Genomic DNA, 23,488 nt, shown 5'->3' with positions numbered 1-23,488 from the left:
TTACTCTCTCCCCTCTCCCTCCTCTCTCTCACAACCCCCCCCTCTGCCCCCCCCCCCTCTTTGTCTGTGTTCCTGTCTCTCACCATTACTGCAATATTACAGTTCTATACTTATACCATATTATGACTGTACATGAATATCTTTTATTACATTGTTCTGTATTTGTTGACTCACCTGTACGTTCATCCCAATACCCAGGTATCTGGAACAATAGGTCTAAACCAGAAATGCTGAATGTTGCTTTATCACTGTCACACCTGGTAACAATGTACAGACTGGATCTCTAAAACCTCACTGCTATTACATTCTACTTCCTAATATTTCCATACCTAGTAACCCATAACAAGCAGTTTTATGTTGCTGTAGTCAGATCACTGATAAGTAGTAGAAGATTGCTTTGTAGGTTTGTTCCTGAGAAAAGGCAAGCATTCCATGCGCCATTCATTCCCCACTATTCTACTAAACAGAGTTCTTTTCATGCAAGTTTCAGCTATTTCCTTCCTCCCTCCCTCCTGGCAGTGTGCCAGGTATACAGCAGAATACTCTGTTCATCCATCCTCAGGAATAGAACTTTCTGTCTATAAATCTACCTACATTGTTTTGAAATACAGTATAGATGTTGGGTATTTATTATTATCACCCAGAATTTATTTAGCACCGACATATTACTCAGCGCTGTACAAAGTCCTTAGTCATATCACTAGCTGTGCCTCAAAGGAGCTCACAATCTAATGTGTATTGAAAACTCTGGGTTTGTGATAGCTTAACTTCCTGCCGTGTCAGTGAGACAGGAAGTGAGGATATTATGGGGGCACTAAGAGCAAACAAAATCTCTAATAATATTACTATGTGAGGGTTGGATAGTTTGCCAGGTTTTTCTTACTCCTTGCTAGGTATGAACAACGTGGGAGTTGCCATTCTGACATGTTGGATTTGATGTACACACTGAGGCTCTTTAGTTACCATTAAGTGACTGGGCATAAGGAATAGTATACCTAAGACAGGAACTTGATAAGGTACATTTAACGTGTATTTGCACAAAAAAATATATTTTTGTGCTGATTGGCTGGTAAGTACACCATACTGCTATCTGTATCTATTAAGGAAATTTTAGAATTTTTTGGATTGTGGTCGCCCAAACCATTTTCCCATCATGCCGAGACCAGCTGGTTCCTCATTGTCATCTCTGCTATGGTTGAGGTCTTTATGTGGAAGTCATGACCCAGAATGAATATAGAATTTAGAAAGTTTACTTTTTTCTGAGATCCTGTTGCTGCTTGCCTGTTGCCACCTTTTGATACTGCAGCCTTCGTGTCGGAGACCGCCATGCCACCTGTATTTTGAAATGAAGTCCATCAGTGGCCGGCCTGTTATTGCTTCATGACCGGTTCACTTTGTACTCCCCTAAGACTACGTACATACAGATGATTCTCGTCCGAGATGGGAGAATGGTTTGGGATAATGGCAATCAGAAAAAATCAGAAATCTCCCTTAAAGAATGTAGATGGCATTACGGTGTACTTACCAGCCAATCAGCACAAAAATGAAGTCTGCTTTAAAAATAAATGCTTACATTGCAAAAACATGTTAAGATACGTTTATCAAGTTCCTGTCCTAGGTATACCATTCCTTATGCCCAGTCACTCAATGGTAACTAAAGACCCCCTGTGTGCACACAAATACAACATGTCCATCAGTGGCAGACCTGATATTCATGACCGGTTCATTTAGACGTGTGGTACCAACTTAAGGCTACGTACATATGTCAGATGACCTGAGGCTCGACTCAAATGAGAATCTGATGTGTGTACGTTGCTCGTTCCTGGTGGATCCACACACGACCCCAATGTAAGTGAAGGGAGGAGATCGCAGCCGGTTGCCACTTGTTAATTGTTCCCCCTCTCCAAGGAACAGAATGGCACTGTACATACACACAGCGCTTGTTCATTCATCTTCTGGTCTTTTGTCATTGGAATAAATTATGAAAGATCATTTCTAACAGCAAAAATCGAACATGTGTATGCAGCCTAAAGATACCTTGGATGGATCCATCACTCTCTGAATTGGTGGCACCATGGACAGACCGATCGTGTTGGCACATATGAAGAGTTAGGGCTTGGAAGTTTTGCGGAGGGGATTGGTAAAGTCCCAATGCATAAACCACATAAACCAGCGTTACATAGAAAACAATATCTAAAGTTCTCATTGTATGCAAGTGCATTGTGTTGTATGCATTTCTGTCTATTTTTGTGCCCTGCCCCATTCACTGTAATGAGTGTAGTCGGTGCCCCAACAGACAGCTACACAGGTGGCTGTGTATTACACTGTATAACACATGGCAATGCACGTCGGTTAATGTGCACAAAGCAGGATTTTATTTCACTGCAGCACACTTTGGGCGAAAGGAAAAGTAATGTTTCCAATAAAGAAAAAAAAAACACGTTGCTTGTAAATAAGCAATGCACATTGTTGCCACACATCAACCTAATCACAGTGACACTGGCATTGTGTAGCTAACCTTGGCCATCTGTTAAGGCCACTTTTGTGCTTCGTGATGTGTGAGACCACTTTTGTGCTTCCTGATGTGTGAAACAAGTTTTATAAAGTTTGTAGTACAGTACTGGGCACACATTGATGACCTCTTGTTGTAGGTAGTACAATTGTCCTGCAGTATCCAGCTGCTGTGTACCCACTATAGTGTCTGGAGACCATGGAGTGGAGATAGACGAACGTGTACTCCAGCCAACTCACACAGATGGATTTCACCAATTATCTATATCAGTGGTTCTGATACTGGAAGAACACAATACAAACAGTCTGCTCATTCATTCTGCTCCAGCAGTGCGAGACCAGTAAGAGAACGTTGAAAGTTTCCACTGAGGTCACAAAACATGACGTTATTGTGTTTTTACGGTAATCAGTTACTGAGGGAAACATAGAGGTGACCAAAGCTGACCTCGATTATAGAAATTGTTAAAGACGGACCTAGTATTAGATATATGATTTTAATGTTGGGTGCATTTATAAAGGGAAACGTCCAAGCACCTACTATCTCTTACAAAGATCATGGTATGCTCCCAAAAACACCTTCATCTGCTGTTGGCTCTAGAAAGATGGGTCCAAGATGGTTCGAGATATAACCAGGGTTTTTTTTTTTTTTTTTGGAATGTGAGCTGGAGTTGATAGTTAAACGTTACATCATCAATGGCCTTCCAATGGGCAAAGAATGGTGTCATGAGCATGGCATGTATTTTGAAGAACCAAAAACTGGGGGCTGGACCCCTGGCTTGGATGGTTGGAATGATTATGCTTGAGCTTCTGGATACCACCTCATAATGCCATTAAATGTAAAAATATGTTTTTTAACCAAGATAGGCACCATCAGAGGCTTGAGTTTGTCTTTTGATTTTACAACATGAGAACAGGGATGGGTGTTACTACTGTCACATCAGCTGTTTTCTGTTTGATGCTCAGGCAATGACTGGTAGATGATTAACTGGTAGTTCTCGGCAATCAAAGCCCTACCCAGCTCATTTCTGTGAAGTTCCAATGGCATTGGAAAATTGTAGGTAGCCTCCATACGTCTCCAAAAAAGAAGTCAAGTTATTGTTGGTAAAGCTTAGGGACCTTGGATGACCGGTTGGTACCTGCTTTGGTGTACTACTAGAAGGCTAGAAGTGCTACCACATGAAGCAAATTCAAGTCAAAGTTGTGGTTAAACAGGCAAAAGGAAGTAGTTGGTGAACAATTGTCTGACCACAAGGTGTTAACAGGAAACTAAAAGGCGCCAAAGGTCAGAGATCGGTGAATAGCCAAGCACAATTGCACGATGAGGTGGTCCATTCTAAAGGTGCTAATAAACAGAATTGCATGTATAATATTTTATTCTTTGTTTTCAAGACTAGTTTGGCTTTAACAGGTCTTGCACAGGCAACTCTGGAAAGCTTTGAGAAGGTTTAAAGCTGAACTCCACATTTCTCTGGCAGCCAATGCTCCACTGTTTTCTATGGCACTGCAGTTTGTGGCAGGGTACTCAACGTACTCACTTGCAATGCAAGACTAATGGTTCAGATTTTACTTAAAGACCTCGGGACTTCAACCAACCAATAGAGCATGAGGAAAGAAGTGGCTTTGGAGACTGGGAACATAAGATAAGATGGAGGAAGTAAATGGGTATTTAACTTTTTCACTGCAGGATGACCATCACCACAGGGGTAATCTTTACTTCTTTTTGAGTTTTTCTTTCTTTGACCTTCAGAGGAAATGGCTGGCAGATTTCTCACTGGACCAAAAGAGCACCCAAAAACAGGGACATCAAAAAGCCTGGAGTATGTTTTAAGGGAACTCTGACGTTCTTGCACAGATGAACAGGAAACCAGCATGGAACTTGGGTATCAAACAGCAGACTGACCCTGCAGGAACAGCTGCACAAAGTGACGCAAGTTGGAACTGTAACACGGGTGCTTTCTGATTCTGCTTTGATACAACATTACATCAACTGGATGTTTACTATCTGCAGCGTCATGACTTTAGGGTTGTTGACCTGCAGTTGAGCACCTCCTTACCTGCTTCAAGTGGTATTTGCTTTACTATAGATTTTATTAGTAATTCAAAAGTCATTTCAACCAGTACCTATAGGACTGAGGATGAGGATCATCTTTTGAACAGTTGTGTAATTTTTTTTTTCATTTCTCCAATCGCAAAGCAAATTCATATTTACTTTGTCATGTACTTTACACTACACTGTTATATTTGTAATAAAAATGAAAATTGCATTATATGCAATACCTGATAATAAAGTGGGGAATGGGAATAGGGAACTGGTGAAGCCCCTGTCTTGGGTACAGCCCTGATCCATTGTATGTCACCCTCCTGTACTTGATGTAGCACCTTTCCAGGCTGTGAAATATTTCACATTTCCACTATAGAAGTAGTGACAATCTCTCTTTTTACCTAACTGTAGTATCTTGTAAATTTGCACTCTGCACTTCCAAGCGATCACTAATAATTAACAGAGAAGACTTGTAGGAAGGTGATAATTCCCTCCATGTGACTTGTAATTGATGACCAGTGTAGAGGGCAGGAGAGGAGGGGAGACGCTGCCATTACACTGGGAGGATTGGCTAATGAACTGTGACAACTGTGAAAGTCATTTGCAATGCTGGCTGTGCTGTGTCCCCTCTGGGAGAGGAAGAGATTGGCCATGTGTTGTCACAGCAGCCAGTAACGCAGCTGGAGTCCTGAGCCGAGACCGCTGCAGGGAAGAGCTGCATATTATGTGAACGCTCAGTGGAAAACCTGCTACTCATAAAAAAATGGAACCATTAAAGGAAAACTAGACTGTAATAAGTGCATTGTGGGCTTTTGTTATATTTACCTAAAAGGCATTTTTCTCAGACTTCACAAGTTTGCTTGCCTGCTGTAATCAGTGACCGTGATTAGCATCCTTGCTTAAAGGAAACTTGTGAGGAGGATATTAGCGGGGTGATGTATTGGCTCTAATACCATGAGCTGCTAACCTGCAACATGTATAGGAATAGGGAATTCTTCTTATTCAGTGACCTGCATGGTTGTCCCAAGCATGTATAGTTTTTTAAAAACACCCCCTGCCCTACACAATGTAACACAATTGATGCCGGCTTCAAGGTTCCTTGGAAAATGCACATGTGTTTTTATTTCCCATGCATTGCAGCTCAATAAAAGGGGTACATATGAATCTGAAACAGAAAAACACATGCACGGTGGCTCAGTGGTTAGCACGCTGGCCTCTTTGCAGTGCTGGGTCCCAGGTTTGAATCTCGGACAGGACATTATCTGCATGGAGTTTTCAGGTTCTCCCCGTGTTTGCATGGGTTTCCTCTGGGTGCTCCGGTTTCCTCCCACATTCCATAAACATGCATTTATGTGAATTGGCTCCCCCCAAAAATTGACCTTAGACTGTAATGGACATATGACTAAGGTAGGGACATTAGATTGTGAGCTCCTTTTGGGGGGACAGCTAGTCACGTGGCTATAGACTTTGTACAGAGCTGTGTAATGTGATGGTGCTATATAAATACCGTGTAATAATAATTACACAGTATTTATAATTATTAATCCTTATGTCTTTTACCTCTGCCTGTAGCACTGCTTTAGGAAATTGCCAAGAACATTCAGAATTTGCATTATTCCTGCAGAAAATGTGTTTCATGCTGTATGTGACATTTCCTTATCTGACCATGATGTCTAGAATAAATGCAAGGCCTGGGAGCTCTGCCAAGCTTCCTCGTTATATTGCTGATATTTCAGGCTGATGTTACTGGTTTCATCTGTCTTATGGCTTGATGACTGAGATGAGGTGGCCCTACTTTGAGATGCTGATGGCAACACAGGATTCAGAAAATTCATATCAGGGGTTTTAGTTGGGGTAAAGTAATTCTGCCTTTCTTAAGATTCTTATTCAAAAATTGCAAGTTTGATTTGATTTGCTTTAGTTTCTAATGCATACTGTAGGGAGCTGCATCTGGTGTCTATTGAGTGCGGGGGCTTATCCAAACAAATGCTGAGGTCAGTGATGGTGTAAATCAAATTAAAATAAATCAATCATCTTCCATGTCTGACTACTGGTCAATGAGGGTGTTCTTCCAATAGACCTGGAAGGTGGGGTCACAAAATGTCAGGGATCAAGGTCATTATTTGCATAAGAGCTTCTTGGGCATTGGGGCTAAAAGGTTTCTGACAAAGTGTGGAGGCATTTCTAGGTGCCACCAATGTATAGATGGCTGTATCTTATTGTTTACATCTGCATCAGGAACAATGTTTCCCTCCAGGGGCAGACATAGCCAACAATGGGCCCCCGTGCAGAACTGACTTTGGGCTGTTTGCTGAGGAGGGTCTGGGGCCCTACAGTACACTTTTCACCTGCCCAAGTCCGCCATGGTTCCTCCTGCTGCGCTGCTTCCTAAAGATCCAGGATTTGTATATTATGCAGTGGGTGACATTGAACTGCTGACTCCATTCACTTTCTATGGGCTAGACGCTACACGTAGATAACTGCACCGCACCCTTACCAATCTGAACATAGCTTTAAAGCCTAATGCCAAGCAATTTCATTTACTGTATAAAAAGTTGGCAATAGTTAAACACGTGATTCTCTTCTGAGGACAGGAAGCCGCAAATAGTTTTGTGTCTGAAAAGTTGGACACGTTTCCCATAACATCTACAAGAAGAGTGGAAAAATCAATCTAATAGGGCAGAGATTGCAATAAATGCCCCACATGGGTTCTGGCCTTCAACCAAAATGGAATAAAAGTTTTTGCCTGAGGTTGAGCTTTTAAAATTAGCACAAGATCTTCAAACTGTTTGTTGGTATGTGTATAATATTACAATTCAGGAATTTGGTGTTTATGCAAACAGAATACTTTGTATCCATAAAATAACATCAGACATGTCAAACAAACAAAAAGTTCATTGTAGAATGATGGCAAAATAAGTAAATTGCTTGTGTGTGTCAACTTTTTTGTACAGCTTGCATTTTTCTCATACTTTCATGCTGGTAATGCACTGGTTGACAGGTGGCCAGACAGATTAATGATCAATATCTCCCAGATCATTTACTTTGTTACCAACGTGCACCGATCATCAATTTTTTTCATTCCTTGCCTGAGTGCTGCTGCACTCTTTTGATCTGACATTGAGTTACATATTATTATTAATCAATAGTATTTATATAATGCCAACATATTGCACAGCGCTGTACATTAAATAGGGGTGCAAATTACAGACAGTGACACAGGAGGAGGAGAGGACACATATGATCATGGGAGGGGGGAGCAGCATTCAGTTGAGCAAAGAATGGGAATTCCTGATCGATATAGCAATCGTACATCGATTGGGAACATCCTACTAGATTTGATGATCATATGGAACTTGATGTTGAATCTATTAGAAATATCAGCCAGTGTATGGCCAGCATTACTTTAGCTACAACACTTTATTTTGTTCTATCCTGTGTTTGATTTGGGAAGAGCAAAGACATAAGGAAGTGATTCATCATTACATGCTGTGCATTCCATTGGAATGCAGAGTTCACTTTGGGGTCTTATCGCTGGATTCTGAGTGAATGGGACCCTTCTATGCAACCAGTTTAATGAGGTATAACTTTCACAAAAGCTAAAAAGAAAGATACACTTTAAAGAAATGGTGCAATGTACAAATGGATAGAAATTGAAGGTTATCACAGTGTTTAAAGAGACCCTGTCACAACTTAAAAATTGCAAGAAGAAGCTCAGAACAATCCAGACATGTTAATGCTTATTTCAGTGGTTTTCCATTATATATAGTATTTTGTTTTTACTTGTCTTTAAACATGTGACTAGTTCATTCCATAGTATAACCCTCTCCTCTTCTAGTACTACTTTCTATGTGCTTACCCTGCTTCTAAACCATTTGTGTAGCCTTAAGAAGCAAAGGGTAACATGGAACTCCTCAACTCTAGTCCTAAAGAGCCAGAATATGCATTCATTTTTAGTATTTCTCTAACAACCAGCAGTAAATATAATAAGATGCTTAATGAGTCAGAAAAAATACTGTTTATTTGAAAATCGTGACATGTATGTGGCCCTTATGGACTGACCTTGGACAGTCCTGCTATAGATGATCACCTTATTGATCATATATATATTGGCACTATATAAATATGGTTTATTATTAATAATACTACTAAATTTTACAGGTAAAAAGATTGCATTAAATACACATATAATCCAATAGGAATATTGTTCATATTATTAGTTTAATTAAAAGTGACCAGTCTTCTTTAAGGAAACGTTGTTAGTTTTACATGCTTGCTCAGTCGAAGGTAAATATTTTTTAAACACAACTGATAACTTTGGACTGGGCAATATGGACTTTTAAGTGTTTGTCTTGGCAATATAAAGCATATCTTTCCCCATGTTTTGTTCTGGAAAATGCTAAAGGAAAATAGCTGTTCATTAGAAATAAAGTGAGCTACTCACTTCCTTTGAGCGAACAATGCTGCTTCTGCTGCACTGAAACCCCAAGTTATGTTGTCAGCCCAGTGCAATTTTTCCTCTGCTGCAAAACATTTAAAGAGCCATTAGAAATTGCTGCATCTGGCTGTGCCAAAAATCCTAAAATTGTTTGCTGTCCCTTATTACAGGCTGTGCACAGGAAGCCTAAAAAACAGCAAATCTTAAGCCATGTTTGAGCATCTCATGAAGAATTTACAAGTATATTTTGCGGCTTTTATGAAGTGCCTCGTACTTTTGGTTTATTAACCTTTAAAACCTAACCGGACCTTTTCTTATAGACAGACGTGTATTTTTTTCTGTAATTCAAATAAAGTCATCATTATTGCATATGACAAAGCCATTTATGAACCATTAACAGACTTTAATGAGTTTTATTATTCTGACTAGAAGACAGTAACTTTATTTTGTTCTGTGACAACATTTTATAATCTGCTCTTTGTGTCCTTGAACCTTCAGTCCTTTTATAGATATTCTTGGCAGCCAATGCTCTCTCCAGCGTTATCTCTCACCACTGGTGAAAAGTTCCTGTGGTCGATAAAACTGACCAAACACGCATTGTTTGACTTCAGCCTGTGTATGTCAAGTTGAGCAACCAGTTCTTCAGCTGCACAATAACAGCAGTGCATGATGGGAATAGTAGTTGCTCAACAGCTGGGTGTGAAAATGTTAATTTTGGATTAACGTTTATCAAAACTAGAACAAAAGTCAATCTAAAACCAGTCTTCACTTTCTGTAGATATAAGAAAAATCTGGTTTATGGGAAAAATATATATTTTTTTTCTTTAGATAAATTGGTTTTGTGTTCTCCGGGTAATCATTTTGGTAATACAAAATTGGTATTTTGGCACCTTTATTCCAATATATTGTGCTGCTGTTATATATCAATATGTTGAGGTTGCTGATCTGTGATTGGAAATGTTTAGAGTTATCGGCCTTTTGATTTGCCTTTGGTTGAGGACATATAAGCAATCATAGGTAATATCTAATCTTTAGAGTGGTGAGACCGCTAGGATTGGCATGTGAGCACTTCCCGGAGAAACATGGAAAGGGAGCATTATTCTCCAGGGGTATCTGTGATATGAAAGAAGCAGGTGAAGGGGGACTTGTGGGATGGGGAGATATGGCCATGATTTAGATGCAGTGAAGCAAAACCCAGAAATTGACTTTTTCATTTTCAATAGTTCAGCTTTCAAAAGCTCCTAAATATGCGTTTTCCACTATGTATTTATATGCATGTCTTAAGTTTATGTTTATGGGATGTGGGCAGCCATTCTCAACCCTAGGGTTCCTTCAGTGGTTCCTAGAGCTGTGGATGATCGACCTCGCCTTTTGATCATGCATAGTTCTTGAACTAACGCTACTGCAGAGACAACATTGTGATTCTGCAGATTATTTTAGTTTAGGATGGCATTCAGAACACCAGGGTTATCATAAAGGGAACCTTTTTCCAACTGACCTCTAATGTAAGGAGCATTTTCCTACCTAATGAAATAGTAAAAGCAGGGGTTCCCCTTAGACCTGTAAACATTTTAGGGGTTCCTCAGGGATAAAAAGGTCTAGGATATGGTTTTTCTTGGGATTTTTAGATTGCCCCCAGAACCTTAACAAAAAGGTAAAGTTCAACTAAATCGCGCTATACTAACTTTTCCCTATTCCATAGCATGGCGTCCCTATCATCTTCCTAGGTACCCTGTTCAGCCATTTTGATTGGTCATGCCGGGATGACATAACTCTTGCACAACAGTTCATTCAGTCCCAGCAAGTGCAGGAAAAGCAAGTATTGCTAAGTATCCTAGCAAGCAACTCTGAGCTGGCTGAGCATTTTTGAGAAATTCCCCGAAGCAACTAGGCAGGTAAGTGGGCTTACTGCAGAAGGGAAATTACCTGCCCCTTTCTGCAGTATTTGTCCTTGCCTGATCTATTTTTTTAAATTTTCGAACTTTAGTTCCGCTTTAAGGGCTGGTGCAGGTCTAAAGAAAAAGATTTGTACACGCCTGTACTTTAAGCCTTGAAAGTTTTATCTGATTCAATGTTTATGTTTTTTTATGACCTAGTGTTTATCTCACCAATACTTCTCTAAATATCTCATGCATCTAATGTATTGAGTGAACTTCCTGTCTGTATTACGTGCAGAGTTAGCTGCTGAAAAAGGCTTTTGGTATGATTGAAATCTCATTCCATAAGTGTCATCGCTGGCTCGTATCTGACTATTCCTTGGCCACTTTTGTAAGAACCATTAATAACCTATACCTAAACATGGTCTTCTTGTATGTTCTACTTTAAATTAATAACTAAAAGCTTTTCTTTGCTTCACTTGCCTCCCAATTGTACCATTTTCAGATATAAATCCCTCTTCCCTCCTAATCTGTTGCGTTTTCTTGGTGGATATTTACACTTCTATATTCTTAATGTATTAAAAGTGTTGCTTCCTAAAAAACGTAACTCTTCTATTATTATAAAGGCACAGTAGGAAAAACCACTTGTTGGTGTACCCAATCATTGTTTCAATATTCATTTTTCATTGTTGTCAAAATGCAAGGTTGAGTCATTTGCCTTCGTACTTTGAACTTTAACATATCCCTCTTTCTTATTGCCAAAACTTGGGAGGATATGCATTCCTCAGATATTCACACTTCCACCTGTAATTGGTCTACATGTAGGAAGTATGAATATCTCTGGAATGGGACTTCATGCAAAGTAAAACTATCTAGGAGGAGAACATACAAATACCTTTTAATTTCAAAAGGCCGGTACTCTATCAGCAATATTCTTGTTATAAAAAAACAACATAAACGCAGTCTCGGAAGAAAGTTGTGCCAATTATTAAAGATTAGCATTGATGTGTAGTCCCGCTGCCTCATAAATACAATATAGCCATGAAGGGTTTAACCTGGAAATGTACCATTTCAAAGACCCCTACAATTTTGTATATTTTATAACCTCACTGATGTGCAGTAACATACTATACCAATTCAAATCAGTTTTTATTATTCTGTCTACAATATTTGCTAAACATTTTTTTGTGTTTTGGGTCCTGCTTAATACACATATGTAATTACTATCATTTAGGAAAAGTGGCAGAGAGCCGAGCAGCCTGGTCAGCTCTATGGAGAGTCCTGCGTTATTCTGCAATAGTATAGCGTGGTTGTTACTTTTTGCGACAGATCGCAAATTACCTCCTTAGTAATGTCAGGGGATGTCTGCTTTCTGTAAATTTTTGCTCAAGATGATCACAAACAATAAGGGTAAAGAAAACCAACTACGTGTAGGCAACATTAGAGCACAATATAGAATGATTAGATTTTCACATTAATCTCTCATTCTTCTATTGTTACATGCTCAGCATATTATAATTTACTATCTACTTTTCTTTGTGAAAATGCTTCCCTTTGCCCTTTTGCAGGATAATGTTTTCATAACACTTGGCCAGTTCTTCTGTGTTTATAAAACAGTAACATGCTTGTCATTTTTTTTTCTCTTGGACTATTTTAATCGTTTTGTCTTTTCCCAGTTAAAGGCATTGGAATAGCTGTCCTAAAAAATGGTACAAAAAGTTTGCCCTGATGAGAAGACATTCTATGGAAAATATTTGTTATATTTCTAGCCTATAGAGACTTGAGCTATGTTAGGACAGGCAGTGAGGTTGCAGAATGGTTACCACTTCCTCATGTTGTAAATTGTGCCTGCGTTTCAGATACCACATGTAATGTCTAACCTGTAGTCAGCCCTAAAGAATGAATTGTGATGGTACTGAGCGGATGGGGACTTGCAGGGGGAAACTTGAAAGGAGAGGTCAGACAGGGAGGAAGCAAACCAAGAGAGATCAAAGTCACTGATACCAATGGAGTTCATGATTTGTATTAGAAAGGAGTAATCAGCAGTGTCAAAAGCCGAGATCTCACAACCTTATCTCTCTGTTACTACTGTAACATCCTTCTCTCTGGTATTCCACTAACCCGACTCTCTCCTCTACAATCTATTATGAATGCTGCAGCCAGACTCATCCATCCTTCCCACCGCTCCTCTTCCGCTGCATCTCTTTGTAGTTCTCTTCATTGTTTTCCATTTCACCTTAGAATCGAATTCAAGCTCCTGTGCTTTGCCTTCAAATCCCTCGACAGTTCTTGTCCCACTTACCTTTCTGACCTGCTAGAAAAATACTCCCCTAGCCGCTCTCTTTACTCCTACAATGGCCTACTAATGACTTCCTCACTTTTATAACCTCATCACACAAATGGCTCCAAGACTTTTCTAGAGCTGCCCCAACTCTCTGGAATGGTCTTCCTCATCCTATTTGGCTTGCTCCTACTTTAAAGGAGCACCCATCTTTTCAAACTTGCCTACCACTCTTCTCCTGTCTCTTAAAACCCTGACTACCCACCTTCCATTCCATATCCCCCTCCTATTGTGTGATACTTCCCCCACCTCTTAGACTGTAAGCTCTTTAATGTACAGGGCTGTGTAATATGTTAGAGCCTTAAAAAAAAAAAATACTGTTTAATAACTCACACAGCACTGAATCTCCTCCCTTGCAGCAACCCACACTGTACTGTAAGCCGTTTCACAGCGCTCCCCATTTTGGGAATCTATTTTGCACAAGCTTTTGAGTATCCTGACACATTACTATCAGGAAAAGGTCCACACTACTCAAACTTGGAACTTGGTCTTATACCCCCAACTCTCTTGAATGGATATTGTTCCTGGTTATGTAAAGTGGTGCTCCTCCCCCCTCTGAAGAAGTATTTTATGGCAAATTTAATTCCTTGTGTACTGGTCTATAACCAATATTTATGAGATAGTAGACCTTTGTTAGAATAATCTTTGTGCAACTTGGTAAATAAACCTGTTAAATAAAAAGGTTGATTTACCACAAAACCCTACTCTTGCTTTTTTTTATCCAGTGTTAGTACAAAACTCTGTTATATTCACTTGTCCCTGTTCCATTGGGAGCACCGCCATTCTTCTTCCTTGTTGCGATCTTCAGCTATCTTGATTGGCCAAGCCAGAAGTACTTAGGTGCACAGAAGTTCATTCAGTCCTGGCAGCTGCGGGGGGGAAAGCAACCAACCAAAGCAAACATCGTTAAGTTGTGCATGCGGAGCTCAGTGATTTTGCTGAAGCAAGCAGTCGGGTAGGTAAGAATGCTTATTGCAGACATCACCTGTCCTTTTCTGCAATAAAGCCCAGCCTGATCCCAAATGTTTAAAATGAAAAGTTCCACAAGTTCCAGTGCAGTGGTTGGGGCTGCAGTGCTGCCCTGAAACCACTGTTCCCACTGCCCATCTGAACCTAGCTTAAATTACATATTTACACCCCAACTTTAGAAAGCAATCAACACTCAAACATATTTTGGCATCAATATTTCTGGCACCATAATCCACTGTTTATGTACTCAATACTTTAGTTCGTTGTAAAGATAAAGAACATGCAGTTTATTGGTACCAGTGCACCAAAAGACCTGACCTGTACGTCTTCTTTTTTTTCACAATTTATTTACCACAATGTGTGCATATGGCTCCATGTGGATCTTTTTGTAATGAAACTTATGTTACTGCAATGCACAGATGTGAAAGCAGTCATGTTACTTATGGATCTAACCCTCCCTCTTCCATAGTACTTTTGGGATGCAGAAGATTAAAGGAGGCTAATTCAAGACTAATAAAAGTTATTACAAGGAATTAGAACAGAGGTACTTAAACCAGCTGCATTAAAATACATTTCATTGAGTACATAACTAGTGCTTGCTCTTGTACACGTTCTCTCTGTTCCTCTCTCGTGATCTCAATCTATACACACATTTATCACTTTGGAGACCAACTCCCCACACATTATTTTTTTATTCTTTGGTTCAGTTACACCCAACTGTGATCCCTTGGCTGGGTGAAACTGAGCAGGTTGTATCCAGCTTTTGTTAATAATTCGCTGAACCCAGCCCTGCAATTTGATTTGCAGGGTGGATTTTTGATGGATCCATTAGAATTATTGGATTAATAAATCAATAAAATAGTAAGGGTTCCAGGAGGGATACTTGTTCCATTGACAATTACCTTAAAATAGGGTTTCCTCTGTCTTCATTGAAGTATTTTTCACATTTCCTGCTGTATCTACTGAAAAGGAGAAGAAAAACCTTCACAAAAATTAATTGCCGGTACTAAATTATTCTCTATACTATCAAAAAAAATAATTAAAGCTATGCACACTTTTAATGGTACAGTCTGGTGTCCTACATCAAGTGGAAGAATAACTGGCAACTATAAGCTAGGTGTTCCCAATAAGGCTTATTGTTGTATATTGTGCTGTGTTCGAAGTACTCCTTTTACATTTTTATGAAAGATTGCTTTCTAACATGTCACTATCCTAAACTTGGCGTTGCTAGTTCTTTGTATTACTAATAGTATTTGTTCTTTTATATCCATGTAATACACAGTGATGAGATCATTGTTGTTTTATTGGATTAAAGCAATCACTACAGAGTAGTAGCCGCTTATGTCTTTTCTATGGATGTGGCAGAAACTCAAGTTTAATAAGTGTGTAACTTTTTATTTTTCTTCTGCAGATGCTTTTTCTCTTCAATGTTAACGTGTCCATCTGCCATTAACCTCTATTATTTTTACTTGTTGGGGTACCAGTAGCTTTAAAGGGTTAGAGGAAGGCCTTGCCGAGGGGTAGACGGAAAGGAGGGCACCTTGGGTGCTGCAGCCTATGGTGCTGAAATAGTTCTCCGATTAAACTGGATAGCAAGATCTGTGCACATAAGCTAGGTTCATCCACTATGCCCTTTGCTAAAAAAAAATGTTCCAGTTAAAGGAGGTAATTTTGTTGTTTCATAAAACAAAATTGTGCAAAAATAAAATGTTGCATGACCCTACACCTTGTTTTGCCTTAGCCCCACTTTCTCCCTCTAACAATGTTGACTACGGACTATGGTGGTCCGTGACTATATTCAACCCTGCCCCCATTCATTCCATCTTACAGCATTGGATGAAGCTATCAAACTTTAGATCAATACTGCAGTTGAATGGGTGCATACAGTTGTATATGGAGAAAAAAGCATTTAGGAGACAAGTTATTTTTTTTGGCAAGGCGATATGGCTAAGGTTGTAAGTAGTCATATCTGCCCATGTACATATGGTTGGTATTTTTGTCCCTTTTTCCATATATAGGGTGGGGATATATTCTGACCTTTTTGGCAAATCTTTATCAACAGGTAAGGGCCACCTATGCATTTGGAAGAGCTCTTTGTCTTCTAGCCAGGTACCATAACATCTAGCCAACAGGTGAAACTCTGGGATTTCTCTTGAAACTTCAATATTTGTGTTCCTTTTGTTATTTGTGGATGGTTTTTCTCTTGGCAGAAACACGTGTGGCAACTTTTTTACTGAAGCTCTACTGTTGTTTATAGAATCAACATAGAGAATATGCAAATGCTCTGTACACTCAGGAAACATTAGGACAATGTCAAACTGAAAGGTGCTACTCCGAGTCAACATTTTTAGATCTAGGTACTGTAGACCTTTTGTAGACAAAGCCCTACAACAATCACTTGTGAGCATGTGTTTTGCCCCTGAAATAAGAAGGTAAAGACAGTGTTAAAACCATTTTATGAGAAGTTTTACCAACCTCCCCCATCATCATCCCCAAAACAAAGGCTCTAACACTTCCATACTATTTGAAACAAATTGCTGCAATTGTGGGCACTCCTTCTCGGAGACCCACAGCCATGGTGACTTCTATTTAATACCAGGGCTCAAATTTTGTTCCAGCTAATTTCCTTTCACCCATGCTTTAAAACTGCATTTCTGTTGTTTTAGGGCTATTACTCCTGATGCATCTATTTTGTCTTTAAACCAAATTTTAGATATTTTTCACCGGATGAAAATTAACTTTTTTTTTTTTTTTTTTTATTAAGCTCCTGATGATGGGCCCAAACAGCAGGTAGAAGACGCCTCCTTTGCACTGCAAAATATGTAACCTAGGACCAGAAGAAGCTCCCTGTGGTTGGACATATCTATAATCATGGCTCAGTCGAAGTCTAGCGGATCCTATTATGCCCTCACAGCCATTGGGGTAGGGCTGTTGGTACTTGGCGTCGTGATGGCGGTATGGAACTTGGTCCCAGGATTTGGCAGCAATGATAAACCTGCCACAGCCCATGGGAATAGCAGCAAGCCAGAGACTCAAGGAGAAATAAATCTCAAGAGTAAGACTTTCTCTGTGGCATACGTCTTGGTGGGTTCAGGAATAGCACTTCTACTGTTGGCAATCTGCTTGAGCATACGCAGCAAAAGAAAACGACGCTTAAGCATGGAAGAGGCACAGGCCGTACCGCAAGAAGTGACCAGTCCTCGGGGTAATGATGACAGGTAAGCAAATGTCAACCTGGAAAACAAGTATGACCAATCTATTTATTCGCTAAACAAAAGAATAACACATTGATGAGCAACAAAAGTATTTCTGCTCTGCATTCAGAAGCAAGCTCAGCTAAAGTCATCTATTTTTACAAAAGTATTGTTAGCTAGTTACACCTCAGGGTGTGAGTACAAAATCATCCTTTTAACTCATCTGTAATGATTACTTCGCAATGTTCTCACTGCTACTGCCAGATGACACACGTGAGCAAAGGTATGACCGCACAGTTTCCTAGTCCTTCCCTTCCTTCATGTTTCTGGCTGATGTTGATGTTGTCATTCAGTAACAGCAACAAATGAAATAGGATTGTTTAAATCTGCTCAATTTATTGGACATCTTCTCACATGGGCTTTTGATGTAGGCTAAAGGTGGCAATGCCAATATTCTTTGTATAGCCATGGTACACCAGTGTCTGTCCTTTCAGAAATCTGGTCGACAAAAATGATGTTCATATTACAAAGTGCATGTAAAATGGAGTAGCTGTATAATTGCAGATCAACAACATAAATAAACTTGTCAATCAATTAATACAGATTTCACCCAATTAGGCTGTACTAGCAAATATATTTCTCTAATAAACCTATGATTGATTTGGATTATTGCATTGGATAGTTGGAACCAAGAGAATTAAGGAAAAGTGGCAGCCAAAAATCATTATGAGCCACATAAATTGTGGTTGACAGGGTGTCCCCTTTGCCTACATACCTCCTGCAAAAAGGTACCTGCACCCCCTCATTTCAGAAAATTAAGAGCAATTAAATGGTTGACACCATTAGGGGGTCCCCTTCTAGCCAAAATTGCCGGCTGACTAATACCTACATGTTCTGTGCAACCAGCAATGTTGCTCCATTACTAAATATTAATTACTTTCAGTTATGAGAAACATACTGCATGAGCTCTTCCCAGAATACAGTGCTTGGGTTGTGTGGTATTCTTTCTACGTTATAAATCAGTCATATCTGGAGTTTGGGACAGCTATATATTTGGTAGGAACCTTTGACTAATGGGCCATTGGCTGCTAACCTTTTTTTGCCAATGTGATTAGACTGTGCCCCGACCCCCCTTACTAATTAGTAAATTCTAATAATCTAACAGATCAGGTTTAAACAGAACCCAACTGGTGTGTGGCTGTAGCTCTTTGTTGTAGTATGGGCCGAATTCCACACAGTCCCTGGGGCCAAAGTTGGTTTAACATGATTGCCGGTACTGGCAATATTGGTTTTACCTAGTAGTAGTACATGCATCATATCCCCAGCAGGCTTTCACGGTCCCTCTGCTAAATAATAATTTTTATTGACAAACTATTCACAATTTTAGTTGCACAACAGTGCAGGAAGAGTTTACAGAATTAATTTTAATGTAAATTAGACCTAAAGGTATTTAGAAAGGGTTAGAATACAGATTCCTGGATTAGCAAGTGATGGCACATCCTCGGAATGTTAGGTTCTCGGCCCTCATCGACAGCTCTATCTAGACTGTTGCGGCGTGTGGAAGCTTGTATGGAAACAGGCAGTACAGCATTGCATGAGAGATCAGCTTCTAGAGAACATGAACTTGATGTATTTTGAAGGGGAAACATGACAGCTAGAGAGTGATGAAATAAAGCAATATACTTACTACACCCATTCTAAATAAATGTGGAATTTATTTACCCTAGAATGAAGTATATAACCACAAGTTTCCAAAATGGTGGTGTTGAAATAAATTAATATTGCAATCTTTAATGGATAAAGGTTTTCTTTAAATGACTTACCAAGTCATGCACTATCTAGAAGCTACACGCGCAGTTATGGAAACCTGGCTTTGAGTTTCTTGGTGAGCCATACAGGGTTGACCTATTGATAAGTAGATCTTGGAAGTGGTTGCGTAGTACAACTTTCCTGGACGCATAGTCAAATATTAACATAAAGCTCTGGGTGGGGAGAATGAATAAAATCAATATAGAAAGACTGAAAGTACTAGCCTCTCTTTAAAAAAAAAAAAAAAAAAAATGCTGTTTCATGTTTCTACCATTGATAACTTTGTAACTAAAAGCCTAGGCATTTATTCCTATGATTACTACGAAACTAGAACGCTTAGATCAGATGACCAGATATCTAGATCCCTGGTCACAAGACGAGCATAGGTTCTCTAATATGACCTCATCACAACTCAAGATATTGCATTACCTAATGAAGCTTGTGTTGCACCCAGTTTCCCAAACTTCCTTGTGATGTCTAACTTAGGCTGATGCCACATCTTACCATTCCTGTTTCTCTGGGCAGAGGATTGTGTAAAAAAAAAAAGTCAAAAATTGTTTCAACATGCTGGAATGCCAGAAAAAGGAAGCAGCTTCAGGACAGTCAGAATTGTGTTTTTCAGCTTACAAATTATAAGATAAGTTTGTGCCATGGCTGTAGACAGATCTGACCTTGGCAGACTGAAAGCCTCCCTCTTATAGATATGTAGTAAACAATTGTCCTATAATAACTCAAAAACACCTTATTTTGTTTTTCGCCTCAGGAAAAGTGATTAGGAAGGCCCTTATTTCTCATGTCCTCCAGTCAAGGTTAAATGTTTGGTTCAAACACGACCCCTTCATGGCTATTATTAAAGTATATTTATATAGTGACAACATATTACACAGCACTGTGCATTAGATAGGGGTAAAAAATGACAGACAGATACAAACAATGGCACAAGAGGACCCTGCTCAAAAGAGCTTACAATCTAAGAGTTTCTGGTTAGTTGCTGGCTAACTTTTCATCCAACTCTTGAGCAGCATGGTGGCTTGGAGATAAGTGCTCTGACCTCTGCAGTTCTGGGTCCCAGGTTCAAATCTCGACACTATCTGCATAGAGTTTGCATGTTCTCCCTGTGTTTGTGTGGGTTTCCTCCCACATTCCAAAAAAACATGCAGCTAGGTAATTGCACCCCCCCCCCCCAAAAAAAAAAAAAAACCTTTATATTTACTTTATAGACTTTATTAGACATATGCCTATGGTAGTGAGCGACAGCTAGTGACATGTCTATGGCCTTTGTGCAGCGCTGCATAATATGATGGCGCTATATAAATAGTGTAATAATAATCCTAATACTACCATTTACTCCAAAGAGTTTGGTTTAAACCCCAGCAAAGGAACAGTGGAGTATCTCTGACACTTTTACTAATAAGGTTTGGAAGTTTTCCACATTCTCCTTTTTTACTCACAAGGACAGCACCTGTACTAAAGTCAGGTCAGGAACAGAGCAAAGAATAACGACAGGGTGTAGGCAAATGGCTAAATAAACAGATACAATATTTAAATGTAAGCTGTCTTACCTTCCAAAATATCTGTGCTTCTGTCTATCTAGTCCTGATAATTACAGACCTCATTTCCTTTCTGACAGGGCAGAGACCTTGATCTTCCGTGCTGCAATTAACACTTTTAGGTTTAGTCTTCAAAAGGACATTAAATGTATAAGCTGCAGATGAGCTCATTGTTTTGTCTTTCTGCTCTCTCTCCACTTATTACCATGCCCTTTGTTGGCACATGAGCCCTGCCAGCACTCATACTGGATTGGTTCCTTGTGCTGTTTTCTCCCTTTCTCCAGTCTGAACTGTGCTGTACAGGGGCCACAAGACACTGATACCCAGTCCAATTCTGGTGCTTACACATAAAATACATTTAATTATGTATTTATAAAAGAAAAAATGCATGTGTTTATGTATTTTTTTGGAGTTCTGCTTTAGATGACACAAGCAAATTGAAATTCTTCAGCTAAAAGTCACAAAAAAGTCAAATTATCACCACCAGTTTATAAATAAATCCAGATAGGCTGCTTAGATAAATTTTGTCATTTTTGGAATTTAAAAGTAACCAGAAATTCTATAAATTTTAGATAGAAATTCCACTGTTGGGTTGGCGTTGCATCACTTCGCAGTTTTAAAACCTTTAATAAATTTCCATAATAATTTCCTATTTCACTTTTTTTGGAAGGATAGAAGTCAGGTAGGTCCTGGTGTGGCAATGGAGGTAAATGTCAGCGTATTCCATCAACACAGAGAGGCTATTGGTCATGCTACCACTTATGTTTTGTATTTATGTGATGGCTCTTTTGGAAGAGGCCGGGGTCACACTGTGCTGTGTGTGAAATTAAACTGAACAGCCACAGTAAATAATAATTAACAACTTTGATTGCCTTGTCTGTAAAAATCTTTGCATGTGCCCATTGCACAGGACACTTTTGCTCACTTGAATGAATGAAGTTGTAAATTGTGTAGCTGCATTTTCATACTGCATTTATTTGGGTTGCATACAATGCCCTCTGCTGTCCAAAGTGATGAATGATCAAGAAATGGTTTTGGTGTAAAATTTTAGAAATACCTTGAATATGGCTTTGGGTCTTTTCTATAACTAATACAACATTCAATGTATTTTTGCAATGTATAAATGCAAAAATATATGAATGCAAATTTTGAAAATTCAGAATCTGAATTTTAAATTGGTAATAGCCCCTTTACAGCAGCTCTTGCACCGTCCAGGTAGAATTGGCACGAGGAGGCAAATGGTTGTGCTGTAGGACAGAGATGAGCTGATGGTTCTGCTGCTTCTCCTTTGACTGCCCAATCACAGAAGGGAGTAAGTAGGTAACTTGTGTGTCACCAAATTCTAGTAAAGAAAAATCATGTCTTCTACCTTGCCATATATAGTTGTATAGAGTTGTGTAGACGTAAAGAAATTGAAATTTGCATCTGTGCCGATTATATAGTTTCATTTGTTTTCATTGGGTTCAGAGAGTTGAATCGAGATTTAGGTGCATTGAATTAACATGTTGGGGTGCATTGGGAGCTCGTTTCTTTCTAGTTTTCACTGCAAAGAGCTAAATGGGCCCTTTCCCCTGCTAATCTGCCACCAGTGGAGGCATATTTGGCAGTAAAAAAAAGGGTTTCTAAACCCCCACCATTTTAGTCTACAACTAAAAAATATTTTGGTTTTAAATACATTATTGCCTCTGGTGTTTTTAGTCCCGGGACATGACGGGTACTTTTCACTTTCTTTATTCTATGGTGGTGGTTGTGAATTATGTCGAATGGCCTCACATAATGCTTTCTGCATCAGGAGTTCAGGTTACGGGGTGGAGCCTTGACGCCCTGGACTCACAGTAGTGGGTCAAATGATGATGGGTGTCATCCTACATTGAAGAAAGTTTCAGCTGGATTGTGTGGATCTGTTGGAGGATGGGGACACTATTGTATTTTTAAAACCTGCTGGGGTAGCCAAATAGATTTTATTTGCCCCAAGCCAGAAGTGGGCTTTAAAGTGACCTGTCTAACCTCTTTAAGTTAAAAAAAGATGCTCTTTCATGATCTCAAGTAGATTGTGCAATCAAATTGTAACAAATGGTCACTTTCTGAAAATATTTTCCATTTACACAATCCAAACACAGATTGTACTATGCTTTTTTAGAAAAAAGTAAGCTAAGGGTCCTAAAAGGCAGTTTATTAGTATATACAAATATATTCCATGTTGTTTAGATATATGATCCTACACAGTACCAATACCTTTTATGAAAAATCTTTAATATGATCATTAAAAAGAAGAATCAAAAAAGATCATGCAGACCACGCATGCATGAAACATCCTCAATGCGTTTCGTGGATCTGGTCCACTTCTTCAGGAAGGATTACTTCTACAATTAAAAAGTATTGTTACAAAAATACATTCATTACAGATACAGAATAAATATCTGTAATGAATGTATTTTTATAACGCGTGGAGGATGTTTCATTAATGTGTGGTCTGCATGATCTTTTTTGATTCTTCTTTTTAATGATCATAATAAAGATTTTTCATAAGAGTCAGTGTTCTCCCCAGAAATTTTTTTTCAGCCGGGTGGTAGGAAGCTGTAGCCGGGTGGTAAAAAAGGGTGTGTGGCAAAACACAGCAAATTTAGTGCTTCCAGTTGTTTATGCCATAGGTAATCAGTAACCTCTTATTTTTTCATTGTTCTACCTTCTCCCAATTATTTGTTACAACTTTGTAATGCCTGCCATGTTAGTATATCCAATTTTTCTATTCTATGTA

The 23,488-nt window shown here is 39.2% G+C and overlaps 1 protein-coding gene across 1 annotated transcript in view; it reads left to right on the top strand.

Moving 5' to 3' along the window:
• Positions 1–23,488, top strand: part of TMEM51 (transmembrane protein 51) — a 32,127-nt gene that overhangs the window by 3,975 nt on the left and 4,664 nt on the right. Inside the window, exon 2 of the mRNA XM_072427369.1 lies at positions 16,942–17,395. Within this exon, the coding sequence (XP_072283470.1) occupies positions 17,049–17,395 (347 nt within the window). The 5' untranslated portion in view covers positions 16,942–17,048. The remainder of the gene's footprint in view (positions 1–16,941; positions 17,396–23,488) is intronic.

Source organism: Pyxicephalus adspersus, chromosome 11 (genome assembly GCF_032062135.1).
Source record: "Pyxicephalus adspersus chromosome 11, UCB_Pads_2.0, whole genome shotgun sequence".
NCBI classification, from domain to species: Eukaryota; Metazoa; Chordata; class Amphibia; order Anura; family Pyxicephalidae; genus Pyxicephalus; species Pyxicephalus adspersus.
Note: the sequence above shows the minus strand (reverse complement) of the source record. Positions and strands in the feature narration are given on the sequence as shown.